Source organism: Rissa tridactyla, chromosome 20 (genome assembly GCF_028500815.1).
Source record: "Rissa tridactyla isolate bRisTri1 chromosome 20, bRisTri1.patW.cur.20221130, whole genome shotgun sequence".
Taxonomy (NCBI): Eukaryota; Metazoa; Chordata; class Aves; order Charadriiformes; family Laridae; genus Rissa; species Rissa tridactyla.
In genome coordinates, this window is record NC_071485.1 from 4,126,404 (window position 1) to 4,153,105 (window position 26,702).

The window sequence follows — 26,702 nt, forward strand, 5'->3', positions numbered from 1 at the left end:
TTCTGCTTCTCAGCACTCGCAAAACTGCCTTTTGCTGCTATACCTTATTTCAGCCCTTCTGAGAAAAATAAGCTCTCCTAATAAGAGCATTCTTTGTGTGTGGGTAAGGACTTTTGCTGGGTGCGTCGATCGAGTATTGCGTCTCGCTGTAGACCCAGACAGACGTGACCATGACGAGAACCCTGTAGTGTTGTCATGGCTTAGTGCTCCAGCCTTGTGACAGGGAGTTGTTCCTATCAGGAACAGGGCTGAGGCTCATAAACAGCCTTTGCTAAATCACTCAGCAGCCTGTAGATCAACTTCTGAATGATGCTTACAGATGGAATTAGAATGAGTGAATATGAATAGCCTAATACAGTGCCTTGTAATCAGCCAGATACATGCATGTAACATCCCAGAGAATAAATAAACTTTGGTGTCCTAGTGAAACCCTGCACAAAATAGTTTGGTTTTTATCCCAACTTTAAGTGTGGAAGCTCTTTAAAGGAAAGACTGAAAGTTGCCAGTGTAATAGAAAAGGATCTGTTCTTATTTCAAAGAGATGGCATAGGGTTATGCTTTTTAGGGCAGAATCCTTTTGCTTAGGCTGTTGTACAATTTCAGTGCTTTTCAAACCAAAATGTTTGGCTGTGGGTTGTATGGACAGCTTTCTAGTGTCCTGTATGCAGCCTCACCTGATGATGTGGCTCAATTTTAGAGAAGTCTTTAAGGAAGATTTAAGTGAATTCAACAGCAGCCTGGCAGCAGATCAGAATTTCTGTAGCGTTGTCCACAGTGACATGCCATTAAAGTGCTGCCAGAGGAATGAACTGGGTGACCGAATCATGTAACCCACAGGTCACAGTAGTAGGAGAGAAGGGTTCATGTTTTGTTTTTTTTCCTCCCTGATGCAACAGTTGAGGAACAAGTTCTCAGTCTGTACTTGGTGAGTTGTATGACCAGAGGGTGGTTATGCAGATGCACAGTTTCAAGGCAGTCTTGTGAATGTGAATATCTGTTGCTGATTTGAAAATGGGCGTTGATGGAGGCCCTAAATGTGGTGGTGTTGGCTGGATGAGGATTAGCTGTTCTGGTAGTGGCAGTGAGGTTTTTTCCTCTTAGACCATGAGATACTTGCTCGTTAGAGGAGCTGTACTGACTAGTGAAATGAGAAGTCTGCCTAGATACTTGATGTTGTAAGTAAGGTCATGGAACCCGCACCTGTGTCTTTTAAACAAATTGTTATCTTTTCCCTCTCAAGAAAGAAATTAAAAGCATTAAAATTATTTTATCACATCAGATTAGCATCTTCCAGCAGGACCCAAAACTTACAAAGTTTCCACTTTTAGACTTATAAGCAGTAAAACTTAAGGTATAACTATTCAAATGACGTGTGACATTAGCAAAGTCATATTCTTAATGAAGTACAGAATGCTGTATAGTTTTTTGTTTTATAGAGTTTTGCTTTCTGCAATTGATTTTTTGCTTTTTAACTTTGGTGTGGCCACACCAGAAGTGTTGGGTCCTGGCATGATATCCTTTAACAGATCCCTTATTTAACATGCTGGTGCTTAGTCCTGCTAAGCTAAATGGATGGTCATCTTTCATAGTATTTGGGTAAAAGAAAGTGATTTAATTACTATTGAAAGAAAACAGCAACTTTATAAAATTGGGAAGTTGAGAGTAATTCTAAAGTTTCTTAAACTGTTTCTGCTTTGACTCTGTCTGTCCAGCAATGGATGTGCCAGGATAACTGAAGTGCTGTTGCAGCTTCTCAAGATAAGTTTGTGGGTTTTTAAGTATTCAGAAAAAAACCCCAAAGTGTACCTGGTTTTAGTAAGAAATAAAAGCAGCCTAGGGTGCAGTTTCTTACTAGTGTGAGAAATCTGTTTGCTCTTCAGTTTGGCAGATGTAAAGTAACAATTAATTGGTAAATAGTACAAACAGTCCCACTTCTTCCTAGAATGGGTGGTGGTTTGGTGGTTTTGACCTTGACGGGCAGTCCTGCTGGCTCCGGGTGCCGTCCCTCATATGCTGTCCCCTCGATGGTCACATTTTTGTGGTGGTTTTGTGGCTGATGTGCAGAGAGCCGCTGGAGAGAAGAGATGGTTTTACAGCCATGAGATTGAAAAGTTACTGCAATTAGTGAATTTTGCTGCATAGCATTGTGCTATTAAGTTGTTTCTCCTAAGTCGCTTAATTACAGTGACAAATGCGCCCCTAGTTGATTGCAGGGGCAGTAAAAGTGAATACAAACATCAATGTAATCTGAGTATGAAGTCCACAAAACACAGAGCAGATTCTGGTCAAGTTCTTACTTGCTACTGTTACACCTTCAATTTCTTTTTGCAGTCTCAGAGGGGGGACCTGTTATAGTGTTTTGAACACTATTAGATGAGGTATTGAGATGCGTTGCATTGGGAGGGCGAGAATTTAATGTGGGCAGGGTTACATGTAGATTCTTATTATGAGAAGTGTCTGTGGGATGTGTTAAATGTCATTTAAACCCTGACCAAAATGGCACAGTAACCCTCCTTTATGCCTACACAGAGAGAGAATAAATAATACCCAGCCATGTTTACTTTGGAAGGGCTAAATTGACCTTGCTTGGAAGCAAATTTGTGTTTCTTACCTGAAGTGTAGCTCACTGTATGTTTCTTCTTGTTGAACACGGAGATTATTTAGGTGAATGCGAAAGCCTTCTCTGAGGCAGTAGCCGAGTTTTGGAAATACAACTCTGGTTTAGTCCGATTTCAGTGTTTTTAATATACAGTGGAAAATCGAAAGTGTGTATGACAGCTTTCTCAGCTGTAATCTAATTCTGCGAATAATCTCAGGTTTTGGAGATCTTTTGATGCTGAGGCTATTTTTCTCTCCCTCAGAACCATGTAGTGGTTAAGTGTTTAATTAAACACCCTAAGTGTTTAATATTAAAATAAGGTGGGGGGAGGTGGCAGGGAGTGAGGAGAATAACCCTCCTCACTTAGCTACTGAGAGCCAACCCATGGAAACTACTCTGCTTTTCGGTGAGAGAAGAGGTTGGGAAACCCGTCTGAGGCTGTTGTACCATCGGAACTGGTTTTCCCAGCAGCTGAGGTAGAATGACCTATTCCCTTCAAGTGTGAAAAGCCGGCGGCTTAGGTCTGCTGCTGGCCTTGGGGGCTGCTCATCTGTCTTTAATTCTAGCACGGAGGCAGGGAGGAAGAGGAGAGGTTTCTCTCTTGTTTGAGTGGTCTTTCTGGGGTTTTGCTGCCTTGTTCAGGTTGCAGTGACTGCGGTGTCAAGAGAACTTGATATCTTCTGTATGCTTGAGGGTCAGAGTCTGCTCTCTTACTGCTTTGTGTTAGAGTAATGCTTCCGAGCACCAAACTAAGAGGGCTATAGAGAGTGGTTGGAATTTTAGCCCCGTTGTTCTGACTTTGCAACACTCAGGCTCATAGTTTTTAAGCACTTGTAGGTGCTTATAACAGTTCTTTAAATGTCTTGGAAAAGGAGAAAGTGGTCATGAAAAAAAGCTGTTCTGCAGAAATGTGCAAAGAGCGTCTTTTAAAGATTAAGTAATACCAGTCCTTTCTAAATCCACGAGAGAGTGGCTATTGAATGGGGAGGGGGAAATTGGTATTTAGAGCTCTTTTTCTCAAAAATTTAATTTTCTTAATTATTATATTTTGATTTACACTGACTTCTTATTTCCCTTTCCCCGCCTTTAGGCCCTATGAGAAAAAGGGAAAGCTAAGGATGCTGGAGCAGAACAATGGATTTCTCTTTCTCTTTCATGCAAGGGATCATGGGAAACACAATTCAGCAACCACCTCAACTCATTGACTCAGCCAACATCCGCCAAGAGGATGCCTTTGATGCCAGCAGTGACATTGCTGAAGATGGTGGACAAACGCCATACGAAGCTGCCCTGCAGCAAGGCTTTCAGTACCCCACGCCCACGACGGAGGACCTTCCGCCCATCACGAACGGCTACCCACCAACAATCAATATCTATGAACCTCAAGCCAAATACCAGACGTACAGTCAATATCCCAATGGTTCAGCCAATGGTTTTGGTACAGTCAGAAACTTTAGCCCCCCAGAGTATTACCAAATGGAAAACTCTAACACAAGGCCGCACGAAGTTCTGGAAAAACCTTCCCCTCCACAGCTGCCGCCTCCACCACCACCTTCAGTTTCACAGACGGTGATTCCAAAGAAGACTGGCTCACCAGAGATCAAATTAAAAATAACCAAAACTATCCAGAACGGCAGGGAATTGTTTGAGTCCTCTCTGTGTGGGGACCTTTTAAATGAAGTACAAGCGAGTGAGTATGCTAAGGCAAAACATGAAGGGAGAAAAGAGAAAAGGAAAAAAAGTAGCAAGCATGACTCTTCCCGATCGGAAGAGCGCAAGTCGCACAAAATTCCAAAATTAGAACCAGAGGAACAAAATGTAAGTGGAATGCTAGTTTCAGCCATCTGTATACCTGATATTGTTGATGGAATATGTGTCTTCGGCAGTTTCTCTTCCTTTCTTTTAGTTGTATACATACTTAAAGTCGTGAAGTTTTATTTACTGGTCAGATACTCTGTGTTAGGTTGCGAGAAACTGTATTTCTCGGACAATATAGTTTTGGTAAAAAGACTGCATATAAAAAAAAAATTGTTAGAAAAGATATTAAAAATATCTTTTTAATATTATTTAGTGTTTTAGCATGTTCAGAGTTTGCTACGCTTTGGACAGAGTTGAAGATGGAGCTTTTGGTCAAAAGCGTACACATTCCTAAAATTGCCTCTCAAAATAACGCTGGGTTATTCAGTGGAACATTGGGTTACTTGGAGTGTTCAGCACTGCAGCTTTTAATTAACTTCTGAAAGATATTCTAAATACCGTGATGATGTACAAAACCCAAGAGCTATGTAGCATATGCAGAAGCCAGTAGAAATTAATATTCTAAACCAGTAAGTAAATTAGAAGTACCAGTTGACTCAGCAAACTTTGGGAAAATTCAGTATTGGTGTCTGTTACCGTTTCTGTCAAGATTCGTAATATGGTTGATGTATCCACAGGGCGTGTGTATATATATGTGTGGGGTTTTAACGTAGATTTCAGGAAACCGAGACACAAATTACTGGTCTTTGGTACTTTCAGCCATTCTTTTTTCTTCAGTTTTTTAAGCCACTTAATTACTTCTGTTTCCTTTTCTCTTGTTTATTCCTGCCAGCTCTGTGCTACCGGTTTCTGTACTTCCCAGTTTGAGGGGAATGGGTAGCAATGCGGTGGCAAGTGTCAGGAATGGGGAAGTTGCCGTGTCAGGCCAGGACAGAAATGGCCCAGCCCAGGCTGGGCTGTTACAGTACGTAGCTGAGTTTCTTTTAAGTTCCTCTGGAACCACTTGATACTCGCTGCTTTTGGTAGCTTTGGGAGAAGATCCTGCCCTGGAGGGATTGGACTGTGATCTGGTATAGCAGGTTCACACGCTTGAGGTAGTGGTGGTGTTATTTTTAATGATTTCAGGCTGATTTCACACACACAGCCCCTCACCAGGAGTATTTTCAAGTTTTATAACTGTTCTGTCTCCCTTCTGGTAAGTGGACCTCTCCCAGAGGTCGGGTTGGTGATGTATCAAGATTTTGAGCTTCTGCTACATTTGATTACTATAGTTGACTCTAATGAAGCTCAGTAAGATCTTAATCAGCATTGTAATCCAAACTTGAAATAGGCTATCCAATTAAAATACGAGTCATCTGTGACTGCGGTGATTTTCTTGATCTGGGAATGCCGTAGCAGCCGTGATGTGCCGTGGGCAGCCTGTTCCCGGCAGGAGTTGTGATGGGAAGGCCATGCTCTGGTGACATCTCCCTCACGCCCACATTATACCTGCCTATAGAGGGTGGGAAGTGGGGTCTGTTCCCACGGTCAGCTCTGCTGGATGCTCTGCTGCTCGTATATTGTTCATCCACCTGTCCTTCATTTGCTGCTGTAATCATACATTTATCCCCCAGGTTTCTCTTAAATCTCGGTGAGTTTGGTTTTTTCGGAGTTCAGCTAAAGACATGGTCTTTTATCCAGGCTTTCTGGCCTCTTCTCCAGAATTCCGTCACCCCCCCCATCAGCCTGTCAGTTTTGCATTACCATTTTGTCCTCCTCCTTACCAGGGACTCCAGTCCTACTCCTGAAGCTGCAGCGGTGCCTGTCCCTCTATTTAACTGGTGTTACCTGGTTATCACAAGAACATAATCTTGTGTCTTTCCCAGATTGAACTAGAACTTTAACTCTCAAATTCCAAGTTCCGAGTTGTACGTGTCATCCAGAATTCAGCAGAAATCTTGGTCTTGCTTTTGTCCTTCGTTTAGCTTCCATTTCCCTTTCAGAAGGTGTTGTTGCAATAAAATCTCTTACGTTCTTCACCCTTGTTTCAGACAGCAGATCATGCTGACACGAACAGGATTTTGCGCTAGTGGTTTTCGTTATGAGTTATCCAGTGCAGTCTCAGTTTCATCCTCCCACCGTTTGACTTTCCACTACACGATTTCATCTTCATCTACGTTCATCGTGTATGCTTTTGTCATCTTTAGCATTAACAGTGTGAGACTTGTAACTTAGGATCATCTTAATGTGAACAAACAAAACTTCTGGTACAACTTCAGTTATTTACACTTACGCTCAGCGTGGCTGTTTGAACGTAAGGTGATCTGCAGTTGTTTCCTCGTTGTGGCACTAATCCCTGTGGAAACCTGCTGACTGGGGGGGATGTTCATATGTGAAAGGTCGATTTGAAATTAAAATGTTATGAAAACACTGTTGAACTTTAAGGTCTGAATACTTGTTTTAAGAATGAGTTACTCTGCTGGTTAGTTGTATTCTGTGAGGAGCCGTAAGCTGGCGATCTGTGTAATCAGCTTGGCTCTCCTGGCAGGGCTGAAGTTTCCACTAACGCACAGTAGCAAAAGCAAGGCAGGAGTTGTTGCCGTGCTCTCTGCTGGGCCGGGGAGGAAAGATTTCTGCCCAGCAGATAGTAATATGGTCTGTCTTAAGTGGTTTTTTTCTACAGACAGCTGTATGAGACGCTGACCTTAGTTGTTCTAGGTGATGTTTACGTGTGTGTTTCCTCATTTCTCTGAGCTGAAGCACGCAGTATTGACTAATACGGGGTCTTCGTTTTCAAATGGACTAGGTATAATTTGGATTAACAGCATTATTAGTTTCTCGCTGCATGTGTCTGACTCTTTTTGCTGCTCTTTGAGTCCTTTGACTTCTCTTCTGCTCTAGTAAAAGCAAGTGTCTGTCTCATGAGATAGCTCACAGCCTGCCTCTTATCTGCTCAGCTGCTGTGTCACCACGCGCCCTATCGTGGCCACTCCACCATGGTGTTGGCTGCTGTTCAGTGGTGATCCCTCCTCTGCCAAAACCTTTCCCTGGCCACCTCTGCCTGAACAGACTGCCTGTGTGCCTCGGCCTGCCTTAGAAATGCACCATAGCCTTCATGTTGTTGACTATGGATCCTCCAAACATGTTTGTCAACTATATGCAATTTAACATCAATTTCATGATTTTCATATTGTATACTGAATATGATTTTTGTAATGTAGTTTTTGCAAATAACTGGTATACAGTGAGACTCATCAGTTACTGTGGATGTCCTTCATACGTTCTTCTCTATTTCTTTGAAGTTGTATATTAATTTAGTGGAAAGTTATTTGGGTTTGCTGTCCCTGAGTGTATGTTCTTCTGCCACCTGTTTCAGCAGAACATTGCTGTACGTAGGTGTGATGGTAATGTAAATAGTGTAGGGAAAAAAGGTATTTTTTGATTGTGATGTTACTATGTTTTGAATTGGGCATGAGAGTCATCATATTAATATTTTCTAGGTTCATGGTTGCCCTTCTCTCTGTGAATTATTTTTTCTGCCTGGCTTCATTATTATGCTTTTTTTTTTGTTTTACCGTCCCCTTACCTTGTTTGTTTTTTTGTTTTCCTTTTTTCTCTTCTTTGTTACCCATTTCCTAGAGACCAAATGAGAGGCTTAGCATGCTATCAGAAAGACCAAGAGAAGATACAGTGTTGGAGGAAACCCCGGTTAGTACATGTACTAACTAACACTTTTTGAACTTCTAGCATGTTACTCTTTGTGGACTAATTGTTACATGGTTTCTTTAATTTGTCAGATAAATCAGTTCCCATTTATTTGAAACTCTTATTAATCACTAGTGCATCAAAACGTCTCTCGTACCGCTTTATTTTATCCCCAAAGTGACATTCTTAATCCACTTATGAAGCAGAATCTTTTTGGGGATGGTGGTGGTGGTGGAGGTTGCTGTTGTGTGTCTTGGTTTGTCAGTGACTATCTTGTGTAAATCGTAGCTGTGTGTAACTCCTTTCTGTCATGTTCCTAAGAAATGTTTATCTCACGTTACACTATCACACATCAGGGATACCCGAGAGAAAAATAACAAGTCCCTGTGGGTAGCATGTGCATCTCTAAGTGCCCTAAATTGCCTTCTGTGGCTTTGAGCTTGCATTCTCTTTGTAGGTCCAGCAGTTCTTGCCTTCTCTTTCAACACAAGTCGCCCATGACGTCAAGTTTCAGGTTGGCGATCTGGTTTGGTCCAAGGTGGGAACATACCCGTGGTGGCCTTGCATGGTTTCATGTGATCCACAGCTTGATGTTCATACCAAAATTAATACAAGAGGTAAGGGAGGAAGATCTTTGCCAGAATATATCAAGTGTCTGTACTTGTTCCTTGATTAAAAATGTTATCTTTGAACTCCCTTCGCAGGATGAATTCTGCTTGTGTGTATGCTGAACAAGACTATTCTTGAAATGTATAAAATTGGTACTTATTAAATTACCTCTACAGATGAGCTTGTGCAAACTGGGCTTATGCACAGATGCTCCTGCTTTTCTCAAGTCAATGTATTTATGAGAAGACCCTGATAAGTGTGAGAGTGTTCAGTGTGGGCAAGGTGTACTTATCTTCCCTTAAACGGTTCTAAATCTGGGTCCATCTTATTTCTAAACTTTAGCTAGGTACTTCCACCTGCAGGAATTGAGTGATGTGGATGAGGAAGGCGTAAGCTAAACCAGCAAAGTGATGTTGATGAAACTGCTGACTAGAATTTTTCATTTTCAGGTGCTCGTGAATACCACGTTCAGTTTTTTAGCAACCAGCCAGAGAGGGCGTGGGTGCACGAGAAGCGGGTTCGAGAGTACAAAGGACACAAACAGTATGAGCAATTATTGGCTGAGGCTGCTAAGCAAGCCAGCAACCACTCTGAGAAACAGAAGGTATGATGAATGCTAATTGTCTAGAGGGTTATCTACAGTTCCTGTGTAAGTGAAACTCTCGTGGGGCAGTTCTGAAACACTGTAGTACTTTACCCTGGAAAGGGTAGTCAGCGTTTTGCTGGCAGAAGTGTTTTTCACAAAGATGCTGAAAATATTTCTGTACCCTTATGACTTTTGTGTGAAAAGGCTGATAGTGAACCTGCTCTGTCAGTTCCTCATGATGGTAGTCATCCTGGGTATTGGAGATAATTTTACATTAGCATTAGAATATTAAATAAAAACAGTGCCTGTGTTTTCACTATTAACCTGTTCTTTGGAAAATACAGTTTTTAAAGGACACACTTCCAGCTCCTGATACTAGCGGATACGTTCTTTTCCACTGTTTTATTGGAAAGGAAATGTTAGCTACAGGAATCACTTACTGTGTGGATGGACTACTTCAGTCAGTATTTATGCTGATCTAAATATTGATGTGGAAGGAAAGGTGTTTATAGAAAAATATGGAGGATTTAAAAAGATAAATTAGGATTAATTCTGTGCCTCATAACAGAGTTACGGGCTTGAATACTGCCTGTTCTTGTCTTTAGTGAAGTTGTAACTCCGGGCAGACACTCTTAATTGTGATGGTCGTATGAACAGCTTGAGTGTCTGCTTGTACCTGGGCAGGGGATTCACTGTCCACCTTTCAAAAACACCCTCTAAAGGAACAGCTTCAATCTGCTGTCTGAGAGATTTAAAGAGCATCAGGTTTGCATTTTAAGTGCTTACATGGCAACATCTTCAGTGTAATTAGCTGCTTGTCTTTGTTCCTTAAGATCCGCAAACCAAGGCCGCAAAGAGAGCGTGCTCAGTGGGATATTGGTATTGCCCATGCTGAGAAAGCACTGAAAATGACTCGGGAAGAAAGGATAGAACAATACACCTTCATTTATATAGACAAAGAGCCAGAGGAGGTTTTGTCAAAAGCCAAAAAGACTGCTGCTTCTAAATCGGAGACCAAGAAGAACCGACGACCGAAGCCAGCTTCGAACACCCAGCCAGAACATGCCAACGTGGCAGCAGCATCACCTTCAAATGCTGAGGTGCGAAGACAAAGCCAACGGAGGCAGTCAAGTGTGGAAGAGGAGGAGCCACCTCCTGTGAAAATCGCATGGAAAACAGCTGCAGCTAGAAAATCCTTGCCAGCTTCAATAACCATGCACAACTTGGATCTTCAAAAATGTAACATGTCTCCAGTTGTTAAAATTGAACAGGTTTTTGCCCTTCAGAATGCTGCTGGGGATGGAAAACTCATCGATCAGTTTGTTTATTCCACTAAGGTATGTACTTTGCGTAGCGACTCCTCTTTTGTTCATAAATTATCCCAAGTCTGTCTTAGTGTGGAGCTTAAACTTGCGTCCACCGAGCTTTCACGATACACATTCCTTTCATTGGAGAGATTAAACCTGACGAAAGACAGATGTGACAACAGAATCTTTTAGTGCGCTGAACTTTTCATTTCAGTGCATCCAAAAGTCTCTGGCAGTAACCATTTTGACTGGTGGCAGAGGAGCTCCCTACAGATGGTCACCTTTTTGTTCATAATATGTTCAAATTAGTAAAGCTGTTTAGTTCCAGCTTCCTAGTTGAAATAATCCAGAAATTCTCTGTAAATCTTAAAATCAGTGGATTTGTGGGAAATAGATGAGATGACAAAACTGTTACTAATGTATTAAAAAGTAATAATGACATTCTGTATAACAGACTTTTAAAATGAGTTCTGCCTCCTAGCTTCCTTCAGGTGCACAGCAGCTTCTCACAGTCAGTGTAAGGAAAAGGTTTAGGACTATTTCTCTGCCTCCTTCTTCTGCCTCTCTACCTGGAGGGTATTTATTTCATCCTAAGCATTATAGAGAAGGTAATGTTTAGAAAAGTCACTGGAATATTTTTTTTTATTTTATTTTTTTGTTCCTTGTCTGCAAGGGGAGATTGAGAGGGATGGAAAGTTCTGCAGGGAAGCAGCTCAGTAGTAGAGATCATCACGTGCATGTGTTGCTTTGAAGAGCGTTGAATGTTTCTGTTCTGTGATTTAGGAGTAGATCAATGTGCCTGTTGGCAGCAACACTTCTATGAATAGGTTAAGATAATCTTTTTCTTTTTTTTTCTTTTTAAGGGAGTTGGTAACAAAACAGAAGTAAGCGTCAAAGGACAAGAGAAACTTAATTCTTCATCAAATCAGAGAAATGAAAAAGCAGCAGTGCAAAACGCGTCCTCTCCTGAAACAACTTGTGGGTCAACAGGTAGGTGAAATTGCAGAATCCTTGTCTGAACTTCAGCAATCTAGCATTTAAATTAAAATAGCAAACCTGGCATTTTTTCATTAGTTAAAAACTGTTATTAACATCTTTGTGTTTACGTAATAATAGTAACAAGCACGGCTAATATAACACATGGTGAGCCCAGATGCTTGAGAAACACAGGATGTCTTTGTGATGGGATTCGCTGTTTGGCCTCTGAACTTTTAGCGTCTGCAACTTGCAGTATCTAAGTCAACATACGAGAAGGATGGGTGCCTTGTGGAGAGCAGATGGCAAGTTGTTTTAGAAGACAACGTAGTGGATGTGTGTTAGCAGAGTACTGTAATGCCTTTTGGCACCAAATGTAAAAAGGGATCAAAGGAAGAGAATCTGGAAGTTCAGTAAGGAATGGCTCTGAATCAGGCTGGGTGTTTTCCTAGACTTTGTTGTTGAGTTCCTGCATGACCTTTGTAAAGGATAGTGATTTTTTTTTTTAAACTGCTTCAACTAACTCCATCAGCAAAATGAGCTAATGCTTGCCCTCCGAAGGCATTTTAGGGGCCCCATCACAAAGCACCAAGTTTTGAATTGTTATGTCTGAGGGAGAAGAACCACTGAAGCAAATAATGGAGCTTGAGACTGAAAAGGGGAAGCCTGAAACAAGCTATTTGAAGTTTAATTTGTAGTACAGTGGTAGAGGAAAAGAAGAAAAATAAACTAGATGAGTGCTTTCTGGACTTGGAACAGAAAAACATTTTTTTCCTGGTTTGATTTTTGAGAAATAGCTAATTGGAATTCTTCTAAAGGGATTGAGCTTTGCCTCACCAGCAGAAATTTGTCTGCAGTGCGTCCTGTCATCATCCTCAAGAGGAGACAGATACCCTTTGGTGAAAGGATGGAGGTTCCTGAAAAGAGGCAGTTTTGAGTCATCCTAAACCAAGAGCTTTTCAAGTTCCTCTAGTCCCTATAGTGACTTCTGTTTTTCAGCCACAGATTTTGTACAGGCCGTGTAAAATCCGTTGCATGTTTGTTACTGTGCTTGTAACCGTATCTTTGGTATAGTCTCAAACATACTTAGTTTTACATTGGGTATTTAAAAGTAAATTTTGGGTTGCAGCAGAACACCTTGATTGTTTCTCTCAGTCACGGTATAGAAGCCAAAAACGATGGAAGACTTAGTACAGTACACATGCTAAAACCCCTCGTTTTTTCTTGAGAAAAAAATCTCATAACGTTGCCAAGTGTCACTTCTGCTTTAACTCTCCGTCTGTTTCATTATTTCTCCCTTTCCAAACGTAAAATTAATGAGATTCCAGGTCAAAAACCTCAGTGGGTCAACACACATGGGATCACTGTCCTCTGCAAACACGCTTCAGTTTCTGTACTTGTGTAGATTTTAGGTAGCTTTATTTTTATATATATGTTGTTTTATGGCCTGTATTTGGGACTTTACAATCCAGGCTGAGTAGTCCGGATATTCTGGTGCGAGTGGGGTTTCCTCTGGTGTTCTCGACAGTGGTTCTTCTTTCCAGGTTCAGTTGCTGTAGCTGCTTCAGTTTTTTCAGAGAGTTGCTGCGTTAATTGCCTGCAGCAGGAGAGGTGGTCGCTGCTTTGTTTCTCTCGCCTGGGAACTAAAGGCTTCACCTTCACAATGGCTCTTCAGACATAGGGGGGTGAGAATTCTGAGCCTCTCTTTTTTCATTTTCGTAGGTTTTTTGGATACGTAAAACTCCACCTGATAACACCCTATAGAGTGCATGAGCTTTACTTCAGTATACACTCCAAACAGTCATTTTCAAAGCCATTTCCAAAGTCCAGACAGTTATTGGTCCCCTCTCATGGAACATAACTGCGAAGTCCTTTTTTCAAATTTAAGGTCACCGGAACTTCAGAATACCTTTACGGTAAAGTATTTTACAGAATGACTCTGGGAGTCCTTATTAATAACCTGCAGTTAGATATACAGAATTCCATAATGCTGGGAAAATAATTCTGTACCTTGAAATCTGATAATAAGAGAACAACTGTGAGAATTCGTAGTGCCTCTGGTCTCCACGTACAGCTGAAACAGGATTAACCTGACCTAACCTCGCCAGTAGTGAGGGAGATTGCTGGTCTGAAACCTTTCCTGAAACTCTGCATCCAAATGTGCACGAAGACGGGATAGGAGCATTGTGGAGGTGATGCACTGGATCCTTGGAGAGCAGGAAGAGGAGGAGTGCCCGTTGCATTGATCAATATTGCTGTCAACCAATATTAGATGCACTGATTCGGGAGTTCTCTGGCACAGGGCTTGCATCTTACTTCCCGTACTACAGTGGGCAGCACAGGGAGAAAATACACTATTGATTAAACGAATGTTTGGTCACGCTTCCTCAAATTCACTTTAAGCTGCTTCAGAGAATTTTGGCTGAACACAAAGGTGACCGGAGGTGGCCCCTAGCTTTAGTGCTGACATCCTTAGAGGGGTGTGTCTCTCAAAGGACAAGGCTCACTGGAACCGAAAGTTACCGTGCGCTGACATGAAGGATGTTGAGCTGAGTTACTCATTGCTATTATTAATTAGTTAATATGCTGTAAAACTTTTTTTCCTTGAAGAAAAACAGTTGCCTTTTTTCCCCTCAGAAATACAGTTGTTGAAAAAGCTGTGGTTTTACAATAGGGAAGTTTAGTAATGGAGGTATTCCTGAGCCACACAATCCGGATAAAAATGCTCATCCCATTAATCAAGATGAATCTTTTTTCTTCTTTTTTTTCCTGGAGCCCTTTTGAAAGGCTTTTTTTCAGTGCCTGATGAAAGCCTGCCTGTCTCTCTAGATGTTTTATCTCCTAACAAGAAGATGCAGCGTTACAACTCCAACAGTATAACTATCTGGCACAGTAAGCTAATTCTTGATCACAAGAGTTCGCATTTTTGCTTGGAAGAATACAAAGTATTTTACACTGGTGTTGTCTTTAGGTGAAACACACAAAACTGACAAACGGGAATAATGCTTCACCACAGATAACTGTAAATCTTCAGATTTCACTTTTTTGTCAGTACGGCTCCAAGTGCGTGCTTTGTTTCAGAAGCTGCACATGGTGCTCAGCGTTGTGTGCTCGGTGTGCCGCTTTGGGAGGTACTGCAGCATAGAAAGCTCTTCTGGTTCTGCCAACCTTAATTGTCAAAAAACCAGTAGCTCCTACATCATCTCTTGAAATGTCATAATAACCGTCGTTGGTCTGAGTTTGTTTTCCATGGTAATGCTTTCAAAAACTTGTTTTTCACTTTCATTAATTACAATAACACATCGTGATCACTGCTTCTGTTTGTGCTGAGTTTTCCTTCACCTCTCGTAATCTTTAGTTGAGCGCTGAGATTTCGTATCGATGCCACGTGTCACAGCGTGGTTCTTGCTTTAGGTTTTTGTGTTTGCCAGTTCTGAGAGAAGGCTGTTCCCCGCAGAGCAGGGGACAGAACTGGCGTTTGGAGTGGAAACTTGGAAGCTGTGCCTTGCGTCTTAAATTTCTAGCTTGTTTTAGTTCAAGAAGTTGATTGTATATACTTTTCCCTAAACACCAAAGATGGACTATTTGGTTCAAAATGAACCAAAGTGAAAACTGTGCTTGAGGGGTGTGTTACAAAAATCTGTTTGCCCTAAACTGGATTCCAGCTTTTTGTGTCGCTCTGTTACTGGTGTCTTTTTCTGAAGCTGATCTCTGTCTATGGAATCAGAACGTGTTGTCTGCAACCACAGCACCAGTTGGCAAATAGCTTGGAACTGAATTTAAAAATAAAACATTCAAAAGAGGAAAAAGTCTTGGTTTCGTTACTTTATCTGTTGATTCGGTGTTGAACATCTTGCTGTACCTCAGAAATACAAGGAATTGTATAATGGAAACCTTTCTCCTTCTTCAGGTTCTGTAGAAAAGAAGCAACAGAGAAGATCGATTCGAACCCGCTCAGAGTCTGAGAAATCCACTGAAGTTGTGCCAAAGAAGAAGATCAAAAAGGAGCAGGTTGGCTTCCTCCATGTAGAGAGTTAAAATATATTGTATTCATAAATGTTGTGGCTTATATTGGTGCCTTTTTATTTTTCTCCATTTTTCCCCATCGGGTTTCGTTTTGGACTATCCTTCATGAAATCCCCTTGTCAATACCATTGCTGTGACTCTGCTACTGGCACCTTCACAGTATCAGTCAGGCTATGGAAATGGGAACTCAATGATGCAAGACTCCTAACGAACCTGCCATGTTTACCTTGAGATTTCTGTTATGAGCAAAATGATTTTGTTTCAGTCATTTCTATTTGATGGAATTGCCACCAGGTTCCTTCCTCTTGCTCTTGATTTAGCTGCTGGTTTGTATTGAGGTTTTGTTTTTCAAATGAAGTTAGAGTGATTAATCCGACCACTTTTGAAAATGGACTTTAAGAATGATTTAACTTAAAGATGAATAGTCAGACTTTTATGTTGGCAGACATCAGCAAAACAGATCTTCTGGGATATACGTTTTTTTTTTTTTTCCTTAAGTAGATCTAACATGTATAGGGCATTCCTTTAATCTGGATGTCAGACAGACAAATGTTGTTGCTTTAAAAAAATTATAAAAAAAATTTGCGTGGAAATGAGTAGGAAAGTTCAGTGGGTGGACGTTAAAAACTGAATACACTTTTTTAACAAGTTTGTCAAAGTTGTTGGTTCTTTTCCTTCCATGGTTGATCTTCCCTCTTCAAGGGCCTCTCCACTTGAAACCTGAGAATTTTATATAAAATATCGCATAGTATAGCTTTTACCAGTGAGAATTTTTTAAAAGGGACAGTCAGGCTAAAGATTTATATGGGAAGGGGAAAAATTGTTTTTATCTCTTTATTTTAATTTATTCTTTGCCCTTTATGCTTTGTTTTGCACTTCATTCACTTCAGAAACTGAAAGTGGACCCAGTTGCTCTTGTTGTCTTTTTTTTTTTTTTTCATATTTTTCTTTTGCTGCCATAGCATTTACATCTGTGTTCAGCAGAAGGATGCTCTAACTCTGGAAAGTTTCTTGCTGAAACTTTAAAGCAACTTAAATGTTGGGCACAAGATACCTGACGCGGTCCCTCGAGCCTCTTGTCGTGAGGTGTTGCAGCCTCCCTGTTCTCAATTGAGTTATTTTATGTTTGTAAATGTTTCTTAATTTAACAAAGGTATAAGAACCAACAATATGAACTTCATGGATCCCAGTTAGCTTGCTTGCTTATATTATCTAGCTAACTAAGACTATGAACATTAAAGTGCTTTTCTCAGGAAAAGTATATGACTAAAAATTAAACACAGATGCACTGTAATGCGCATAACCTTGAATGTATTAAGTTATATTTAAAAAAAAATCTTACTAACTTCTTACAATTATGCAACAATATTTGTTACCCAAAGTCAAGTTTTCTTGCAACTGATTCCCAAATTAGTCTGCAACAACTTGGTATAAAATTATAACTGGAACGAGTACAATTAATGGGAAAAACAAAATGTTAATGCTACTGTTACAGTGACCAGTGGAGAAATAAAAGTGATTGTTTAGATTTTATATTTGTATTACGAAATGTATCCTATACAAATCCTTCTATTGTATGTTTTTACCTATTGTACAACAAAATAAAATATTTTTTAAAAAAATTATAGAATAATCCTTAAATATTTGCTAAATGTGTTTCTACATGCATATGTAACCACATTGTAAAGAAGTAACTTGTAATTCTTAACCTCAAAACCAGGATTTTAGGCAACAACTTTCTCCTATAATTATTATACAGTCGCCAAATTCTCACGTGTTCCATGGACATTGGCAGAACAGTTTCTAAACTTGTCCTTCCCATAGCGGATCGAGAACTTTGAAGCACTTTTGCGAGACTTAGACTTGTCTGCTCCAGTGTGTCCTGACATTGAGTTTCCAGCTGGATAGAGCCCTGCGAGGCTGCGCGTCCCCTCGCCCCGCGTCGCCTCGCAGCGCTCTATCCAGAGCCAGGCTCTTCCCGGGGCTCCAGCGCCTGCCTGGGGGAAGCACCTTCAGCGGCGACGCATTTAGTGTCACTGAACCCGAGTGTCAGCCCTCTCGAGAGGGGAGCTTGTGCCTACAGAGGTGTGGGGTTGTACGAAAGCGTCAGGGTTGGCTGCCCAAAGGAGCCCCGCTCCTGCCCGCTGGACACGGAGAGAGCTGTCCTGTCGCCTTCGTGCGCGAGGGAGAGGTTGGGAAGGACCCTGCTAGTGACCGTGTGGCTGCCCTTCTCCCGGCACCCCGCGTAGGCAGCTAGGACTAAACCCCGCAGGACCAGAAGCTCACGCTGAGAAGGGGAGGACAGACTCCATCTGAGTTCAGAGATGCTAATGGCTTAAACTTACATGTTTGCTTCTTAATTCTAGGGAGAAAAATTCCTCTGGTTTTAACTTTGGATTTTCCTATTCAAACAGGTTGAAATGGTTCCACTGACAGCAGTGAAGACAGGATTACAGAAAGGTGAGTTACAGACGAAACCAAACTTTATTTATAGTTCGTGGCTCATCACACTTCAATGGTTTTTGTTCTGTGTAAACTGCAGAGGCCTTAACGCTTTCTGGTGATGAACGTAATAGATGCTGATCTTCGTTTCCCTTGTGAGGGTTTTCTGGTTTTGTCTTTTGTTGTTGTTTGTGCGTTGCTAGTCGGAAAGAGAGTGTTTGTTCATGTGCTGTAAGCACGTAACACGAGTCCTGCTTCTGGACATTTCTTAATTAAAAAAAAAGTCTTTGCTTAGCCATATTTTAAAGATGAATGCTGAAGAGGTAATCTCCTAAGGGTTTATCCTCTGTTATAGACAATTTAGTAGCTTCCTCCACTGTGTCAGCACGTTCAGAAGTTTGTCCAAAGGTCTTCCTGAAGTTATTTTCAGTTAATTAGCTTTTTGGTCAGAATTAAACTAGTATCAAAGCTGCAAACTTAAAATTAGGGCTACCAAGTAAAATACAGTTCTAGGCTGCCTCTCATCTTTCATTTTCCTTTATTAATTTTAAGCAAAAAGTTGAGAACATATATTAAAACTAATTTTAGTGTGTTGTGTTAAGGTGCCAGCGAGATTTCAGATTCTTGTAAACCTTTAAAGAAAAGGAGTCGTGCCTCGACTGATGTAGAACTGACGAGCTCAGCTTACAGAGACACATCAGACTCGGATTCGAGAGGACTTAACGATTTACAGGTAAAGGCATATTGTTTCTCACAGGGACTTGCGTGTTTATTCTGTCAGTATAACAGGCCTTACAGTTGCATATTGCTACATATTCGAACACTGTATTTTCTAGAAAATTCATGTCTTTCATTGTCTAAAAAGTAAAGCCTAGTCTTTTTCTTTCTAATCCCCTCCATTTTATTGATATAAAAAAAGATGCAATCTCTCTTTACAAGTTTTCCTACTTCTTTGTCTGGTGAAACATTGGGTTAGATCACTGTCAGTTTGGTTTTTTGGAAGGTTGTTAAATTCTGTGGGAATTGGGAGATGCCGCCGTGTTTTGGTGTAAAATTGAGAGGTGTCTGGAAAAAGTAAAATCGATATCTTTGTGGTTTTTTGCTCGTACAGGTAAAAGGTATGTCAAGAAGGCAGCGTTCCTTGTTCCATTCTCATGAAGTTCATCAACTTTCAAGGACCCTCTTGACATATTGAATGACCTTTTAATCAGTGGTGACTTGACTATTTTTTTCCAGAATGTGGTTGTCCTTTGCAAGTGTCTTGTTTGAGTGCCTTGGATTTTTCCTCTTTGTAGGGTAGTTTTGGAAAACGCTCAGACAGCCCGTCAGCTATGGCCGATGCTGATGCCTCGGATGTGCAGTCGGTGGATTCCAGCTTATCCAGGAGAGGAACTGGAACGAATAAAAAAGACACTGTTTGTCAGGTAAATGTGGTGCTGTAAAGAAGTGAATACTAAAGGCGTTTTGTCTGTTTCTGTTAGTTTCAGCTGACAGACTTTTCAAATTACACTACTTTGTTTTAACCATGTCTCATAATTCAACATCTCAGATAAAATATCAAGGCTTTTAGGAGTTTTTGTGTTCTTGAAATGAAGCTCTCCTGCATGCTAGAAAGCTCAAAAGCTAGAAAGTGGTATCTAATCCCTGCCTGCTAGCGTAAGTAGGAAAAGTAGATGCTATTTTCTGCTTCGTTCGAAGATTGCAGATGGTCTTTCAGAATAGGGCAGAGTGAGGATTTTCCTGTATTTTTGAGAAAAAAATCCTGGAATCTTCTGGCCAGTTTCCTGGCCCATAGTAAGGGAACAGGCTGCTCTTGCTCTTCGGGTGCATGAGGAAACGAGGAGTCCAGATGGATCCTGTAGTGCCTCTCCTGTCTGTGTCCGGGCTCGTGCTGTGAGGAGAGAGAGATGCAGAAGGTGCTGGGACTGTTGTCAGCCCAGGGTCTGCTGTGGGCTGTAGGCCAGTTCCTCCTGCCTTCCCTTAGCTCTGATGAGGTTTCAGTCAGTTTCTGGTCTTCGTTAACATCTGGTAGTTACTTGCATTTGAGTATGTCAGGTACCCTTTCCTTTCTGACGTGTTGTCTGTTTGCTCAAGATCTGCGAGAGCTCTGGCGAGTCTCTGGTGTCCTGCGAGGGCGAGTGTTGCAGCGTCTTTCATCTGGAATGTCTCGGCCTGAAGGCGATGCCCGAGGAGAAGTTCATCTGCACCGAGTGTAAAAACGGTGAGTGTGTTCCTGCGTCTGAAAACCAGGGAGGGATTTCGCACTCCGTTGCGGAGCCGTGTTCTGGTCAGAGCAAACTGAGATGGTGAGTTCCCAGGTTGTGGGAGCGCGTTTGGGTTATTCTAGTACTTTTTTAACCTCTGAGGCCAGATTCTCATTTTCCCACCTAGCAAGTACCAGGTAAGAAAGAAAAGTAATAAACTGTTTAGGGGTTTACTCAGAATAAGGGGCTTTTATGTTAATGGCAATTATAGAATCATTACGGATTATAGTAACCAAGTTACCTGTTAGAAGGGAAGAAGCCTGTGTTGCTCAAACCAGTGTAACTGTTCGCTTCGGAATTTTTTTTTAACAACTTCTGTATCTCAAAGAATTGGCCGTTACAGTTGGGCTTCCTTATTCCTTCTTTTACAAGGAGAACATACGTGCTTTTCGTGCAAACTTCCCGGCAAAGATGTGAAGCGCTGTTCGGTCAACACGTGCGGTAAATTTTATCACGAGGCCTGTGTTCGCAAGTTTGCCACCGCTCTCTTCGAGTCGCGAGGATTCCGTTGCCCGCAGCATTGCTGTACCGCCTGCTCCATGGATAAGGATATTCATAAAGCAAGTAAAGGTGAGAGTAGAGCTGGCTTTGAACAGCGGGAGGAAGCTCAACTGCGTCATCAGAATAACAATTGCTAGAACTCTACCCTCTGTAATGCAGTGTGCAGCAAGGAACAAGGGTTTCCTTCTTAACGAGGTCATTAACTTAAATTTCTGGTGGGTGGGAGAACAGCTATCGCCCGAGACTGCTGTCTGAGGATGCCTGGATCTGCAACACTTGAGTCATCTTTTGTGCTGGGTTTAATGGGAGCCGAGGGTTAGTAGTGCAAGGCCAAGGAAAGGGTCTTTTAAAAGACAGTTAGTAGTGGCCTTTAGAACAATTATTTTTCAAGAAAAAAAAGAATCCTTTTAGAAATTAACTGAATTATTCAAACAAAACAAGCAGACTCTAGAATGATTTAAACCATGTGTTTTTTCTTAACAGAGTTTTAAAGTGAAAGTTAAGAGTTAACTTTTGTGAAAATTTTTTTTAAGATGTAAATGTTTCTTTTAAATCTAGTACTCTGATCGGAGTAAAGACCAGCCTTGCATCTGTCTGTGGTGTCTTCTACCATATCCTGACTGCAGGGTGACATGGTGCATTTTTCTGCATTTATATTGAACAGGTCGCATGGTGAGATGTTTCAGATGCCCCATTGCCTATCACTCAGGAGATGGCTGTATTGCTGCAGGAAGCTTGTTTGTGTCATCCCACATTCTCATCTGTAGTAACCATTCCAAAAGGAATCACTCCTCATCAGCTGTAAATGTAGGCTTTTGTTTCGTTTGTGCAAGAGGTGAGCACACTTGTTTTTTCCCCTGTTTTATAGTTCTTCTGTGGTCACTTGTGCAGTTTAGTGATAAAAATTATGTATTTCATAAAGAAAAACTCCCTTAGGGCTCTCTGGGGTTTAAATGCTGCCTGTGATTATTTTATTTAATTTTTTTTTGGTCAACAGTTCTCATGAGAATTATTTTGGTCCATAATATTTGATACTCAGAAGCAGCCACAGGTACTTGTGTTGCCGGTAGGAAAAAGCAGATGCTGAGCCCCTGGTTCCAGCCACTGCAAGCTGAGAATGGAGGCTCTGGTATTATGCAGTCTATTACGCAGAAGGGGATTCTTTCCCACTCACAAACTTAAAACTGTTTAAATTTTTAAGGCTAAAAGGTAGGATTTACTCATGAACTAGAAAAATTCATTTTAATTTATGACTGCCATCACATTTGAGAACTTTGGTACAAAAACATTTACAATACCATATAAGGGAGTTTCTTGCTGGGGTTTTCCATATGCCAGAGTTCTTTTTGGTGGTAGGTAGAGCAGTTCCATCACATTGTCAGCACTTTGGTTTTATGTTTCTTGTCTCAGTTGTCCGGAGTCAGGCTGGACCCAGGACCAGATACAGGGTTATGACAGAAGAGTTTCTGTGATATCCCCTGGTTTGAGTGTCAGATGAGAAATGTCTCTGGGCAAGGCCCAACGGTGGCTTTGGTCTGCCCCTGTGAGCATTAGTGTGACGAGTTCTGTATGGCAGGATATGTCTTGTCCTCCTGCTCTGCTCCTACGGGAGGTAGGTCGTAGGATCTTAGTAGCCATTAGAGAACCGCGCTGATGGCCATGTCGCTGATCTCAGTCAGGAAAGCTGTGTTTGTACTAAGATGTGAATGGAAAGCACCGGCAGGCTTCTGCCATTGGGTTTGTCTTCAACATTTTGTTTTCTAACAGTTTCAAAACACTATTAAGCTGTAATATCAAAATACATCGCATGATCCAAACCAGCTAAATGAATTTCTTTGAAGTTGTACTTTATTAACCCTGTGGCCAGCTACTACAGATGCTTGAAGCTGACTTAAGATCCAAATATCGTAGAAGAGCCTACTTTAGATTATAAATCTGCAGTAGTTTGTTACACATACACAGGAAGGTGAATCTCCTTGGGAATTTTCTCTCCAAGTTTTGGCTACTTTATGATGCAGAGGTGTAAAATAGAGGCCTCCTACTTGTCTTGGGTAGAACATATGTAAAAGCTTTATGAAAAGGAATACCTGCTCTTTGGCATCCATCTTACCTGTATGGCACAGAAATCAGAATTTAGGAGTAGGACTCCAGAACTGAATTACAGGAAGGGACTCTTATGCTTGCTGAAGATGCAGAGCTGCATTTATTTGCATTCAACATTGTTTTAGTAATTCTGTTTATACCTGAATCTGGCTTCATCAGAGTTGAAACTACAGAAGTCTGTATTTTCTTCTGGCAAAATAAGTGACCTCTGAAGCCCAGCGGGTGGGATTTCCTCTCCTGTACGTTCACTGAGTCTTAGTTTTGAGAACTTGAAAAGTTACAAACCGCTACCGCTGACTGAATCCTCTGTGTTCTACAGCAACCATGTACTTGTTCTTCTAGAAAATTTCTGTGGGGTTTGTTTCTGCTGGGCGTAGCTGGAATCAGGAGCCAGTGTGCTTCACCAAAGAGAGCTTGTGCGAGGTTTACATTTAGCAAACTGCCCCGGCTGGGTCGAATTGAGTCCTTCTAGTCATACGTGGCAGTGGGAGGGACGTGAGGCCAGGGCAGCATCTGCAGCAGGAGCACGCAGGGTCCCGCTCAGAGAGAACCGGGGAGCTGAATGCTGTAGAAATCCGCGGGCATCTGTACGTGAGAACTGTTACTTCATTAGTTTTAGTTGGTATCGGAAGGAGAAACTTTGTAGAGATGCAAAACATGACTGAAGTGAGAAAATGTAGCTTTGAAACAATCTATAAAATATACAAACTTGCTTATAATGAGGTTCTTGAAATACAGTATATTTTAAGACTTCTTAATCACCTTCCTGAAATGTCCTTCATTAAGCATGTTATAGTTCACATAATTGCACACGTAGGTCACGCTTGTGTTGTGAATCCCCCCGAGGACGTGCTTCCCAGGTAGGCTGACGCCGTTCTCCTCACGGCAGGGTTTTAGGCTCCCCCGTTCGACGACAGCTCCCCAGCACTCGGCTCTGCCCGTCCCACACGGGACGGAGCTGGTGGCTGTCTCGGCAGCTCATCTCTCCTGCTGCTTTGGGTTGCAGTTGCTCTATTTGTCCCGTGACTCACTGGCCGAATGCTTCTGATCTGTAGCAACGGGGCACTCACTGGGGCTGCCCGCCTCTCTGCAGCAACGGGGAAAACTCTTCTTGGTGGAGAAGGATCCAGAAATGCAAATGCATCGTTTGAAATAAAAGCATATAGGAGACCGGAGTGCGTGACTGCTCCAAAGAGCTGCATTTGGAAGATGCAGGAGGGCAGGGCTGGTGGAGCTTTACTTAAAAACAAATGGCGTAGGACAGGGCTTTCATCCTTCTTTGGTGCCTTGCAGAATCCCGGACCCCCCTTGTTGTTGTTTCCAACACACTAAACACTTTGATAGATGAGATCTTAGAGACAGATTTGTAGTAAAGTGGGATGGTGAGTTCTTGTATCCAACATCTGCTTTTTCAGTTTGTAGCCCCAACTAACAGCCTGACCTTTGATTTGATGCGGTGACCGTCACCCCCCTGCTCTTCGAATTAGCTTGCCTTTGCCATTTGGGAGGGAGGGTGGTTCACACAGATATAAAATCGGTTGCTTTTCCTGTGCTTTTCTCTAAATGCACAAATTAAGGGTAAAAGCACGACTGAAATTCCACATAGAAGCAGCTTATTCATCATAGGTTTTTCCAGTTACATTTTGATTTAGTCTCTCAAACACATAACCTCTTTCTTAGCGAAGAAACTTCCTGTCAGACTTTTCTTTTTCCTTCATTTTATCTTTTTTTCATTCACACATAAATGCATTAGAGGTGTTCATTTGGTTTATTTTATTTTCTCCTTTATGGAATCATGGGTAGTTTCATTGCAACTCATCTCTTTCTGTTTGTTTCGTATAGGGCTGGTAGTGCAGGATCATTCAGACCCCCTGTTCAGTTCATATGCCTATAAGTCCCACTACCTTCTGAATGAATCAAATCGTGCTGAGTTGATGAAATTACCTATGATTCCTCCTCCTTCGTCAGCTTCCAAAAAGAAATGTGAGAAAGGTAACCAAAATAGTTTCTTTCTCTTTAATTTACTTTCGCTTTTTCTATTATTTCTCTTTAAATCAAACGAGAAATGTCTGCTTGTCAAGCACCACTTATTGCTTTTCAGTGAACTTCACTCATTGATTATTGTGAGCGTGTGTTCATGTTGTTGGCAATTTTTTTTATTACAAAAGGGCTTAAAATAATTACTGTCACTAAATTCTCCTTGAAAGAGGTTAAATCACTTTGTATCTGGCCGAGGCTAGTCCAGCTTCAGGGCAGCTGTTCGCACAGGGATGTGGAGAGGAGGCGAATCGAGCTTGATATTGTTGCAGTTTAGTGTCACCAGCTGCTTAAATTGATTTTATACATGGAGGCGGAGGGGGGTGTTCTGTTTCAGACCTTCTAGGTAGCTTACGCAGAGCCAGCGAGAAGAAAGGATGTTTCAGGTTACCACAGGTGGGTCCTGTGTCCATCCGAGGGGGAAGGCAGCGAGGTTCTGCCCGCGTTTGTGTCCCTTTGTCCCCGGGGCTGTGTCTCCCCGCCAGCCTGGGCAGCCGCGCTCCCTGTGGGACGTGCTGCGCGCGGGGGCCGCTGGAGCTGCCCTCTGTCCCCTGCAAAAACACCCGCACCTCCGGGCAGAGCGAGAGAGCGTTTTCTTCTGGCGTGGGTGGTGCTGCAGCATCTCACTGTACCTTATGGGGAGGTAACCGTTGTCTGCATAAAATACTCAGATGTAATATTTTATTCCCCACAGAAATTTGATTTTCCGAGAGTGTTCAGAACCGGTGCCCAATTAACCGTTCTAAAGTTAGGTTATTTTGAACGTTGCTAGATTGATGGCTTTCCGTAGTTCCTGTAATTCCTGAAAACAAAAATTATTTTGAGCCCTCCGCTTAGCTTGAGCAATATCTTACTAATGCATCCTGAGAGCGAAGTCTTGGTTTGTTTTCTTGCTTAGCACTGAAAGTTTTGTGTTTTGATTTTGTTTGGTTTTTTTTTTTTTTTTTTGCATCTCTTGGCATTTTACCATGTTGGATAATGTTTCAGTAATTTACACTGGGTCTGTATTTCCTCTGAAGTAACATTTGCAAAAAAATATTTTAAAAGTGAAAATTTTATTATGGGTTTGGGGAGCTCTGGAAAATCCATATGGATGGATTTTACGGTTTTTAGCAGAGGAAATACAGTATTGGTCATGCAACCGATTTGTTTAAGGAATGCTTACTGTGATATGCAACAATCAATTAATGCAATGACATTTTTGAAAGTCTATAGGTGGACAAGATTTTCTGATAAATGTTTGAAAGTTACTATTCACACTTCTTTTGATATTATGTGCTTGAAAATTGCTTTAAATACTCTCGAGTCTCTACCAGATTATCCATCTGGGACACAAAAACTTGTTGTTTATTAAAAAAAATCATATATCTATAAAAATGTGTATTTGTATTTCCTATACTTACATATATAAAATATTACAATATGTATAGTGCATCAAGTCTTATTGTATGAGCTGCTTTGTTCGCTGAGGGTGGCTTAGAGATGTGCTGTGCCTCTCCACATTCAATCCATCTGCCAGAATGCAAGCCAGCCAAAACAACTTTTGTCCAAATAAGCGTAAACCACTGCGCTAAGATTTCCTTTGTGCGCAAAAGGAACTTATGGGATGGGGACAACTTGTGTGGTGTCTCATTCTGCATTATGGCTTGTGCTCATACCGGTAAACAACTTCTTTGTGGAATAAACAGACTTATTACGATTCTTTTACAACATTCTTGGTACAGAAAAGCATTGATCGACCTATAGGCTGTGGGGGGTGTTAATGCACACTAACTGATTGCTGAGGGATTCAGTCATAACAATGTGGATTG

At 41.5% G+C, this 26,702-nt stretch overlaps 1 protein-coding gene across 10 annotated transcripts in view; it reads left to right on the forward strand.

Moving 5' to 3' along the window:
- The window catches only part of NSD3 (nuclear receptor binding SET domain protein 3), a 46,719-nt gene that overhangs the window by 7,919 nt on the left and 12,098 nt on the right, over positions 1 to 26,702 (forward strand). For 6 of the 10 annotated variants that reach the window (XR_008469922.1, XM_054225071.1, XM_054225073.1 and 3 more), the window contains 14 exons: positions 3,690 to 4,417; positions 7,976 to 8,044; positions 8,499 to 8,658; positions 9,100 to 9,254; positions 10,070 to 10,573; positions 11,407 to 11,533; positions 15,429 to 15,529; positions 17,959 to 18,004; positions 18,589 to 18,719; positions 19,282 to 19,410; positions 20,081 to 20,207; positions 20,623 to 20,820; positions 21,416 to 21,586; positions 24,697 to 24,846. Coding sequence is in view for 8 of the 10 variants with exons in the window: in XM_054225071.1 (XP_054081046.1) it covers positions 3,734 to 4,417; positions 7,976 to 8,044; positions 8,499 to 8,658; positions 9,100 to 9,254; positions 10,070 to 10,573; positions 11,407 to 11,533; positions 15,429 to 15,529; positions 17,959 to 18,004; positions 18,589 to 18,719; positions 19,282 to 19,410; positions 20,081 to 20,207; positions 20,623 to 20,820; positions 21,416 to 21,586; positions 24,697 to 24,846 (2,752 nt within the window). In the remaining 2 variants the exon portion in view is untranslated. The other 4 variants (XM_054225076.1, XM_054225077.1, XM_054225075.1 and 1 more) reach the window with 4 other exon arrangements.